The sequence below is a fragment of the Gossypium raimondii genome, chromosome 7 (genome assembly GCF_025698545.1).
Source record: "Gossypium raimondii isolate GPD5lz chromosome 7, ASM2569854v1, whole genome shotgun sequence".
In the NCBI taxonomy this organism is placed as follows: domain Eukaryota; kingdom Viridiplantae; phylum Streptophyta; class Magnoliopsida; order Malvales; family Malvaceae; genus Gossypium; species Gossypium raimondii.
The window spans coordinates 24,167,757-24,180,063 of NC_068571.1; the positions used below are offsets into that span (position 1 = coordinate 24,167,757).

General features: G+C 38.0%; 1 protein-coding gene across 1 annotated transcript; it reads right to left on the reverse strand.

Moving 5' to 3' along the window:
- Positions 1–10,268: 10,268 nt before the first annotated feature.
- LOC105763129 (uncharacterized) lies at positions 10,269–11,504 on the reverse strand. Its single transcript, XM_052633886.1, has one exon. It carries the CDS (start codon positions 11,502–11,504, stop codon positions 10,269–10,271), a length of 1,236 nt encoding a protein of 411 aa, XP_052489846.1.
- Between the last annotated feature and the right edge of the window lie 803 nt (positions 11,505–12,307).

Below are 12,307 nucleotides of genomic sequence, written 5' to 3' on the forward strand. Positions count from 1 at the left end.
ATACATATATTTTTCTTTTCTTTTAATATTGTTATCTTTATCAACTAAAACCCCCTTTTTATTTTCTAGAATTGCAACACACAGGTCATGGGCACGACTGTTACCACGACAGTAATTCTGGTCACGAGAAAAAGGCAAAATTAGATAACCATTCCTTGTGGATTCGACCTTACTGCTCTATATTTCAATTTACTAATATTTTGTCATATGAATTTATATTTAGTGGTTTTGATGCCCATCACATATACAACTGCATAACACCGCGATTAAAAAACTACAAGAGAAAAAGTTCAAAATTTTCGTTCCTATTACCAGATTTTCTAGTCAACCAAACAAAAGAGAGAAACTTTGAAAAACAATATTACTCCCTTTATCTCCTTCCCTGTTTATCTTTAATATTCCTACTGTTCTCATACTCCTGCCCAAACCTCACAATATCAAATACCATACCAAATCCATAGCCAACTTTACCAGACCTAAACTCCATCATCACTTCATCATCGAGCACTCACCATTAAACCCACAACCAAATTCGGTTTTTTTTTTTACAGATACACCCAAACTTAGTTTCGTGTTTTCTTTTAATGAGGAAAAATTGATCAGTGAAGCACTGCTTAGACTTAAGCATTTGAATCCCTCACAGCCCTGCACTTTGCCGCCAAAATAGAGTTAAAGATGTTTATATAAGTAAAGGCTTTCTGATTTGAATCCCTCAGCCAACTGTTTGATCATGGTGCAGTTAGATTTTGTAGTGATTGATTCAAAAAAATTAATTCAAAGGTCTCGTTTAGCTCGTTGGGTTTAAAGAAAAAAAGGAAATATTGGTTCAAAAATTCAAAATAAATTGAGGGTTAAAATTTGTTGAATCCCTAAAAGATTTTGTTAAAATTTAAGAAATATTGATTTGAATCCCTCACCCAAATTCATATTTAAGTCTTTTTTAATATTTTATATTTTTATGTCTTTTTGTAATAAATTTTATATATTTTCAAGTTTTTAACATTATAATTTTTTGAATTTGGACTAAATTGTTAAAATCTGCAAAATTGAGGGTTAAAGTTATTGAATTTTTTAGAATTAGGAAAAATTGACAAAATGTGTAAAGTGTTAAGGTCTAAATTTGTTATTTAACCTTTAAATTTTTAGAAATATTATTAATAAAATTTTAAAAGTATCAAATTGATATTTTAGTTATAATTTAGAGGCTAAATTGGTTATTAACCCGTTAAATTAACGTGCCACACCATCCTTTTAATGGAAGCTAACGGATGAGTGACCAAAATGTAACATTTTGATAAGTTTAGTGATAATTATGTAACTTTTGAAAGTTGAGTGATTGAAATGTAATTTTAATCAAAATTTAGGGGCAATTAATGTAATTTACCCAAGAAGTTTAAAAAGAATACTTGGATTCAAACATATTTGTATTGAACTAAATCGGGCCAAATCTGATCGGCTTTTGAAAATCTCACACAAAAGGTTAGGTATAATAGGCTTGACTTTTATTTCTATTTTTATAAGTGAACAGAATAATTATCTTTATTTTTTAAGCATAATTATTTTTTTCGCTCTCTAACTTTACATTGAAAATAATTTTAGCCCTCTATTTAATTTTTCGTTTCTTTATCTCTTGAACTTGCTGTTGACACCATTTTTTTGATGAAAAACGGGGTCGACTTGGGTTTTGAAAAAAGAAATGGGAGTCGCCACCAATCCTTTTTGAGGTGGGATTGAATCACCTTGAAAAGGTTTGTTTTTAATAAATAATTTGATTTTATTAAAACAACGATTTTGGTCCACGAAATTTAGAAAACGGGTTCGGGAGTCGGTTACGCACGAGGAAGGATTAGCACCCTCGATACGCCCAAAAAATGGTACCTAGTTTATTAGCTAATGTCTTGATGTCAAAAATTGAGAACTTGGAAAAATTAAAAATACGATCCTTGTGTTAAAAAATGGAAAAGAAGCATATTTCACGTTATTCGAGAAAGAGAATCATATCCAGTAAGTTAGGACACAATGTCTCGAATTCCCGATACGCGAATGAAAAATGTTTATTTTTAAAAAAATTTAGCCCCCTCGGATTTAAAAACGAGATCACGACCAGTAAGTTAGGACGCGATTTTTTAATCCCAAGATCATTTAAAAATTGAGTTTAAAAAGATTCGTACATTTACATTTATCGTGAAAATCGAAACCCAGTAAGTTAGGGTACGATCCTCTCGAATCTAAACACGAAATATTATTTATTCAAAACAAATTTTGTTAAATCTAGTATAATAAAACACTAAAACCGTAACAAAAAATGCAAAAGCAAATTACATTGTTGTTATGCATGGTAAAATCATAATGCACGCAAAAGTATAATAGCAACAATATCAAACTTACAACATCCAAACAAGTATAAAAAAACGAATAAAATTAAAACATACACTCAAAATAATAATAATAGTGTAAATGAATAAAGAAAATGAATAGAATTATAAAATGTAAAAAAATATATATGTATGTACATATATAAAATATGTATGTATGTAAATATATAGAAAATTATATGTATATATATATAAAAGAAATACACGTATATATATAAGAGCAATTATAATAATAATGATAATAATAATAATAATAATACAAAAATAAAAATATGATATGAAAATGTAATAATGAACGTATACGTATAAAAATAAAATACAAAAATAAAACAGATGGACTAAATAGGGATAAAAACAAAAGTACTGGGCAAAATTGAAATAAAAAAACAAAACAAGGACTAAATCGTGACGCACGCCGAAAGAGTGGGACCAAAACTGCAAATAAACCAAGCATTCAAAAACGGTGCACTGGAGTGAACCAAATTAAAACAAAAATAAAACTATGGGGCTAAATTAAAAAATAACAGAAAATAGCGAAGAGGGCTGAATTGCAACGCGCTTCAAAGTCGAAGGGACTACGTGCGCAAATATCCCATTTGCAGAAAACACGCGGATCCTCCCCCTGGGTCGGGTTACCGCGCGAGTCAGAGAAGCCTAAAACGGCGCCGTTTTGAAAAGTTTATTTAAGTTAATTTTTTAACAAAAATTCATTCAGCAGCAAAGAAAAAATAAAAAAAATAAAAAAAGGGTTCGCTTCTCTCTGTTTCTAAAAAAGGGAGTCCCTTCTCAAGTCCGGCCAGATGCGCCACTGTCGGCCTCGCCACACGCAGTGGTCGGAGGTGAGCAAAACTGGCTTTTCAGCCTTTGTCTTGCGGTGTGTCGAATGGCCAAACCCCCCTTTACCCCTCTTGCGCTGAAAGAAATAAAAGGAAAAGGAAAACTTTGGCCTCCTTTTCGAATCCAGATCCGACGACGGCAAAAAGGCCACCGCCGGTGATGGTGCGAGGCGATTCAGGTACGTCCTATTTCCCTTTTTACTATCTTTTATTTTTCTATAAGAGTTGCAAAAAAAAATAAAATAAAATATGAAGAACCGAAAAGAAGAAACAAAGTATCACCTTAAAAAAAAATTATTCTCTGTTTTTTGTTACAAATGTTGCTGGAAAAAGAAAAGGGTTACATTTTGTTGGCTTTTATAGCCAATTTTGTTACTGTGTATGCTATTGTTGTTATTTTTTGTTTGTTTGCAGGTCCGGTGGTGCAAGTGGTGGTGGTGACGTAACCGTGGCGGTGGCGACGTGACATTAGCGGCGGCGGTGGCAGACCAAAGGTCAATAGGTGCGGCGCTAGGGTTTCAGAAAATCTGAAACCCTAGTCTGACTTTGACACTTGGGCTTGGGTCTATTGGGCTAAATTGGGTTGCTGATTTGAGCTTTGGTAGGTTTAGGGTTAATTGGGCTTTAATTTAGGTCTATTTAATTTTGGGTCATTAGGTTTGAATTGGGCCCGGGTTTGTATTGGGCCATTCGGGTTTGGGTTGATGGGTAAGGTCTAGGTGGTTTGGGTATTGGGTAATGGGCCTCGGTTAAGTTTAGGAGAGTTAATTGATTTTGGGTTCTTGGGCCCGGGTCTGGGCAAAATTGGGTTGTACAGCTGCCCCTCTTTGCTCGTTGTCGTGTAACGAGAACAGAGCAAAGACTAAAAAAACCAATTTTGCCCGGTCTCGCCGAGTCTTGACTTCTCTGATGCTTCTCCTCTTCAAGTAGTTTTATTCCAGTCTACTGTGTCTTGTCGCTTCAATCCATTCCACTGCACTTCAACAAGATCCGACTTGTAGCTTCAATCTTCTTTGCAGCAACTTTTGGGGTATAGGCATTGGCACTTCGACCCACTCCGCAACGTCGGGGAGATAGAATTACTGGCTTCAATCGCTCATTGTAATCTCGTGGAGATAAGATCGAAATTCTTGATTCATTCCATCTGTAACCTCAGGGAAATAAGACTTGACGCGATCTACTCTGCTGTAACTTCAGAGAGATAAGATCCTTCAATCCGCTCCACTGTAATCTCAGGGAAATAAAATTACTATCTTTGATCTCGCTCATTGTAATCTCGGGAGATAAGATCGCACTTCTTTGGCTCGCTCCACTTTGTAACCTCGGGAAATAAGACTGACGCGATCTACTCTGCTGTAACTCGAGAGATAAGATCCTTCAATCCGCTCCACTTGTAATCTCGTGGAAATAGGATTACTATCTTTGATCGCTCATTGTAATCTCGTGGAGATAAGATCGCACTTCTTGATCTCGCTCCATCGTAATCTCGTGGAAATAAGACTGACGCGATCTACTCTGCTGTAACTTCGGAGAGATAAGATCCTTTAATCCGCTCTTTGTAATCTCGGGAGATAGGATTACTATCTTTGATTTGCTCATTGTAATCTCAGGGAGATAAGATCTGCACTTCTTTGGTCTGCTCCACTGTAATCTCAGGGAGATAAGACCTGTATAATAAACCTAATTATGCCTAATGATTAGGATGACATGATCAAAATGACACAAATGCTCCTATCTAGACATGTGTGAATGGTGTTTGCTTGAATGCAGAATTTTATCTTTCGTGAATGATCTCGCTTAGGTTATCATTACTCGAAATTTATTAAGGCATTGTCATTGAAATGTTACAACACCTTCCTTCTCGACTGGCGCTTTCTGAAGAAACATTTAGCCAGGCTATCCCCACTGTAAACCTCAAAGTTATATCTATTGGGACGCCAAAATTTGTACCATCATTCTCTCACAGTAATCTAAGGGTAGAAATATGTGGCTTTTCCTTCGACCTCTTTTATCATAATTCAGGGATATAGGATCTGAACCATTCTGGTCTCCTACACCATTCTCAGGGTGTCATGCCAAAGACTTATGCGCAAATGAAGGCTCTCTTCTCCGAGGTAACCTCTTCCTTACCACTTGGTGGTTATTGCTTGCTTGTTCATTGAAGCCTTGTCACCTAACACGACATTTGTCATTTTGTTTTATCCACGTTTGGACAACAAAGCTTAAAAGGATAGTCCTGATTTAGACTTTTTCCTTTTAGACACTTCAAATCTGATGTGTTCTAAACAACAGTCCTGTTTCAGGTTCCCTCATTATTTAGAAATTTCTAGAGTAATATGCAAAGCTCATTTTGCTTGAACATTCAGTCCATTAATCGTTATTCCAAATGTTTTTGAAAAAATATTATCACAATGGACAAACAAAATGCTATTGAGAACAAATCTCGAAATGAATAAGTTAACAAATTTTCCTAAGATAAGATGAAAAATAAACAAAATGAAATTTTATTGGGGAACAGAGCTTGAAATGAATACATCAATCAAGACAACAAATTTTGCCAAGATTCAAAATATAAGATACCAACAGGTGCCCCAGATATCGCAGCACGAGCTTCCCTGTATAAGTTTTTTTTTTACCATTTAATATGTGATTAGGAAATCTACAGTATTTTATCGATACCCCAAGATGTCGCCTACCATTTCTTGTGATTCAGGTATAGCGAGACCACCACATGCCCTAGATTTTTTATCAAAATTTAAGTTGTTCCGTTCACCTCATGCCTCATCAAAATTTGAGCCACCTTTTTCAGGTTTTCAACTCAAATCCCCTTTGGTCTCAAGGCGCATTCTACGGGTTTTCACCTTGGCCTCCCCTCTTTTTTTTTAAGTGAAATATTTCTTGACTGAGTCTGAGTTCACAGGATTTGGCAGGCTTTTACCATCCATTTCGCTTAAGATTAAAGCTCCTCCTGAAAAGGCCTTTTTTACCACATATGGACCTTCCCAATTTGGCATCAATTTTCCTCTAAAATCCTTTTGTAGAGGAAGAATCTTTTTCAACACCAAGTCTCCCTCGTAAAATTCTCTAGGACAAACTTTTTTGTTATAGGCGCGCATCATTCGTTTCTGATACATCTGACCATGACAAATAGCTTTTAACCTCTTTTCTTCTACCAAGTTCAGCTGGTCATATCGAGATTGAATCCATTCAGCCTCATCCAACTTTAGTTCAGCTAATACTCGGAGAAAAGGGATTTCAACTTCTATGGGTAAAACTGCCTCCATCCCATAGACTAAAGAAAACGGCGTTGCCCCTGTAGAGGTCCTAACAGAGGTACGATATGCCAGAAGGGCAAAAGGTAATTTCTCATGCCAGTCTTTGTAGGTTTCAGTCATTTTCCCTACAATTTTCTTGATATTTTTGTTAGCTGCTTCCATGGCACCATTCATTTTGGACTGATGACGGTGATTTAATTGTGGTGTCTGATCTTGAACTGACTACAAACTTCTGCTATTGAGTTGTTGTTCAAGTTCAACGTATTATCGGATATGATCCTTTCAGGCATCCCGTATCGACATATGATCTCTTTTTTCAGAAACTTGCTAACTGCTGACTTCGTGACGTTTGCATACGAAGCAGCCTCCACCCATTTAGTGAAGTAATCAATAACCACAAAGATAAAACGATGCCCATTAGAAGCTTTTGGAGATATTGGCCCGATAACATCCATTCCCCACATGGAGAAAGGCCATGGAGAAACCATAACATGAAGAGGTGACGGTGGTGCGTGCATTTTGTCACCATAAATTTGACATTTATGGCACTTTTTGGCATAATTAATGCAATCCCCTTCCATGGTGGACCAATAGTACCCAAATCTCATAATTTGTTTGGCCATCGTGAAGCCATTGGCATGCGTTCCACAGATACCTTCATGCACTTCTTCCAAAATTTCCTTAGCTTCGACAGCGTCCACACATCTCAACAATACTTGATCTTTTCCTCTTTTATACAAGATATCTCCATCCAGGACATAATCAATGGCTAATCTCCTCAATGTCTTCTTATCATTTTCCGTCGCATGGTCAGGGTACTCACGACTCTTCACATATCGCAATATGTCATGGTACCAGGGGTGATCATCCTTTTCTCCTTCGTTGTCAATGTTGCAACAATGAGCTGGAGCCTCATAAATGCTGATCTGGATAGGCTTCATATCCTCTAGCTTGTTCGCTTTGAACATAGAAGCCAGGGTAGCCAAAGCATCAGCCATCTGGTTCTCATCTCGTGGGAGATAACTAAAGGTGACACTATCAAATTCCTCCATCAATTCCATAACCAATTTTCGATAGCGGACTAACTTGGGATCTCTTGTTTCCCATTCCCCTTTGAGCTGGTAAATTACTAATGCAGAGTCTCCGTATATCTCTAGCACACTAATTTTCCGTTCTATGGCTGCTCGGATGCCCATAATGTAAGCTTCATACTCAGCCATGTTATTTGTACAATCAAAATCCAATTTGCTAGTGAAAGGGTAATGATCTCCACTAGGGGACACGAGTACTGCCCCGACTCCGTTGCCTATAGCATTTGAAGCTCCATCAAAATTTAGCTTCCAAGGACCACCTTCTTGGAAATCCTTTTCTATAGTTGCAACATACATCAAATCTTCATTTGGGAAATCAAAGTTCAAGGGTTCATAATCCTCCAATATTTACTTGCCGTGAAGTCCGCTATTGCACTTCATTTACTGACCTTCCGGTTCACATAGACTATGTCAAATTCAGATAGGAGAATTTGCCATCGGGCCATTCTTCCATTCAAAGCGGTTGATTCCATCAAGTATTTCAGAGGGTCCAATTTAGAAATTAACCAAGTTGTATGGTACAACATGTACTGTCTCAGTCTCCGAGTTGTTCAGATCAGGGCACAACATAACTTCTCGATTGGCGAATATCTTGTTTCGCATTCGGTGAACTTCTTCGAGATAGTAGATTGCTCTTTCTTTTAAATCTGTCTCATCATGTTGACCAAGCACGCATCCCATGGAATTTTCAAATACTGCCAAATACAGTATGAGCGGTTTGTCTGGGCAAGGTGGCATCAGCACTGGGGCGTTGGACAAGTAATGTTTAACTTTTTCAAAAGTTTTTTGACATTCCTCATCCCATACACCTGGATTATGTTTCTTAAGGAGACAGAATATGGGATCACATTTCTCGGTTAATTGTGAAATAAACCGAGCGATGTAGTTCAGTCTTCCTAGAAAACCTCGAACCTCTTTTTGAGTACACGGCGGAGGTAATTCTTGTATTGCTCTTACTTTGTCAGGATCAATCTCGATTCTCTCACTGACCACGAACCCAAGCAATTTTCCTGATCTGACCCCAAATGTGCATTTTGCTGGATTTAACTTTAGCTGAAACTTTCTCAACCTCACAAATAATTTCTTAAGGACCTGCACATGCTCATCTTCTGTTTTAGATTTCGCGATCATGTCATCAACATAGATTTCTAATTCCTTATGCATCATATCATGAAACAGTGTTACCATGGCCCTCTGATACGTAGCCCCTGCATTTTTCAACCCAAATGGCATCACTTTATAGCAAAAGGTTCCCCATAGGGTTATGAATGTAGTTTTCTTCATATCCTCAGGATGCATCTTAATTTGGTTATATCCAGAGAAACCATCCATGAAAGAAAATAGTAAATGTCCCGCTGTGTTGTCTACCAAGGTGTCGATGTGCGGCAAGGGAAAGTTATCTTTTGGGCTAGCCTTATTTAAATCTCTATAATCTACACACATTTGTACCTTCCCATCTTTCTTAGGGACAGGAACGATATTGGCCACCCACTCGGAGTATTTGACCACTTGCAGGAATCCAGCGTCAAATTGCTTTTGCACCTCCTCTTTTATTTTTAATACAACATCAGGCCTCATTCTTCGAAGTTTTTGCTGAACTGGTTTGCAATCTTCCTTTATAGGAAATCGGTGAACTACAATGTCAGTACTTAGCCCCGGCATATCTTGATATGACCATGTGAAGACATCTTTGAATTCTCGAAGTAACTCAATGAGGTCTTGTTTCACTTCTTCAGCTATGCATGTGTCAATCTTCACCACCTTTCCCTCTTCAAGGGTCACCGTCTCTACTGTCTCCTTGTGAGGTAGAATTTGTTTCTCTTCCTGCTCTACCATCCTCAACAAGCCCGGAGATAGGTTGCAATCTATATTATCTTCAAAATCTTGAGATTCCTCTAAACACACATCTTGATCAAAAGGATTTCCTAAGTCCATAGTAGAGTCACTCATGTCATTGATATCTTGGGACCTGTTATAAGTACCGAAAAATGTACAGAGAATGTATGAATTTAAGAATTCTTATTTAATATAGTCATGAATGAATGAAATAATGATCTGGAATAAAGGCATCCAAGATGACTGTTCATGCGAAAGAATGAAAAGAATATATACTCAAAATGCAAAAATATATTTCATTAAAATCACAATGTTCAAATATAAGCCCTTTTCATTTCACAAAAAGTTTCATTTTCTCTAGGCTTAGAATAATTAGTATGCTTTGAATATTACTCTGAAAAAGCTCTAAAAACTTCAGGCATTTCTTCTGCAGTCCAATTGTTTAAAACACTCCCAGGTTCAACGGGATAGATGCCTGATGTACTTCCTTCTTCAGATTTTTCTTCAGATATGGCATTGATGTTCAAGTTTCCTAGCATTTCCTCTGTGATCTCCCTTCTTGGAGTCCTCAGTCCAGAATACATGATTCCTCCCGATACAAAGGTCTTGGATATATGGGGGAAAGCCATCGGTTCCCAATCAACTTCTTTTCCGTTCACACGCACCTTCCTCCTCTCTTGTCTTTTCTCCAACTCTTTTCTTCTTTGCTTAGCATTTGGTTTAAATCCTAAACCAAAATGGTTTTGCTTGTCCTTCAGCACTGGTGCCTCTATCCTTCCTTGAAGGCATCTTCCCAGTCCTCTTCCGAGCATAGCTCCTTTCCCAACTGTCATTTGTAGTCCCATCCTCGTGGCTCTAGATATCTTTGGGCATCGGATCTTCTTTCCTCAATGACGGATGTCGCATTCTGAACTCTAAGGATCGAAAGGAACATTCAACCGCCTCATCATCTGTTCCCAAATATGGTGCGTCACTGGTTACTGACGCAATGATGTCTTCCTCAGCGTCGATCGTAATTAATCGGCCTTCTGTTACCAATTTCAACTTCTGGTGTAACGATGAAGGCACCGCTCCTGCTGAATGAATCCAGGGTCTTCCTAACAAGCAGTTATACGAAGGCTTGATATCCATCACTAAGAAATCCACCTCGTATGTATTTGGGCCAATCAGGAGGGGTATTTCTATTCTTCCCATCACCTTCTTTTCAGTACCATCAAATGCTCTTACTATATTCTGGCATGATTTCATGTGAGAGCTATCCACCGGTAACCTATTTAAGGTGGATAGGGGTAAAACATTCAAGGCTGACCCATTATCAATTAGCACTCCTGCTAACGCATACTCTCCGCAACGAGCAGTGATATGTAATGCTTTGGTGGCTCCTCTTCCCCCTGGCGATATTTCATCATCATTAAAGGAAATGAAATTGTCGGCACTGATATTGCTAACCAAGCGGTCCAACTTATTCACTGAGATATCGTGAGCGACATAAGTTTCATTTAGCACCTTAATCAACGCATTACGATGTATCTCTGAACTTATAAGCAATTCAAGCACCGAGATACGAGCCGGTTGTTTATGCAATTGTTCTACCACGCTGTACTCGCTATGTTTCAAGAATTTTAGAAATTCTCTAGCCTCATTTTCAGTTACCGGCTGATTGACACGCGGTTCAATTTTGTCTGTTTTTGCTTTTCCCAACTCAACTGCTAAGGCTTTTCCTTTTCCAGATTCCACTCTCGCGTTTGCTGGATCATAGCGTCTTCCACTTCGTGTATAGAATCCTTCGTCCTCTCCTGAAGCGTTTACCAAGCTCTCTTTCCCTGGAATTGTCACATTGCAGTCGTAATTCCAAGGAACCTTTTTGCTATCCTCGTAAGGAAATGATACAGGTTTTTGGATTATGACCTTTGGAGCTATTTGAATTCCAGATTCTCTACTCATTGGTTTTGAAATAATTACCACTGGGTGATTAGCCTTTTGGGCCTTCCCCGTAGATCCTTCTTCTGCAGCATAAACTTCTCCTTCTTCTAGTCCACTAATCTCTTCATAAAACTCCAACTCTTTGTTATCCATTAAGTTTTGCACCATGGTTCTGAATTCAGTACATTTTTGGATGTCGTGGCCTTCTTCTGCGTGGAACTCACAAAACTTACTTACTCCTTCAGGCCTCCTTATTGAATCTTGCTTGATGCGACCTTCTTTCACCATTTGTTTCCAAACCCATTCAAGGGGGTCCTTATCTCTGCTACATTGGCTTTGACTTTCCTTCCTCCATCCTCAATTATCGCGTTCACCCCTTCCTCATGATTGGGCAACGGACTTTCTGTGTTAGGTGAGTCACCAAATTTGACAACGCCCAATTTGATGAGTCCTTCCACTACTTTTTTGAAAGCAGTACAATTTTCTATCGAGTGTCCTGAAATGCCGGCATGATAGTCACACTGAGGGTTTGTGTCATACCATTTTGGATATGGGGGTTGTAGAGGACTCAAGTAACGAGGAGTGACAACATGTGCATTAAATAAATTCTGGTACAGCTCCTTATATGTCATTGGAATGGGAGTGAACTGGGGTTTCTCAGTATTTTGCCTTATTCCCGACTCTTGTTTCAATGAGCCCTGTTGATTAATGACCGCTTTCCTTGGTTGACTCACAGTAATTGATTTACTGTAGGCATTCACATTATTCACTTCATTTTCTCTTTTCCTCGGGGCTGTCCTTTTATTGTTCTCCCCTCCGTCTATTCTTCCACTTTTAATAGCATGCTCGATCATTTCGCCGCTCATGATTATATCCGAGAAATTCTTTGAAGCGCTTCCCAACATGTGAGTAATGAATGGGGCTTTCAATGTATTAATAAAAAGCGTCGTCATTTCTTTTTCCAAAAGAGG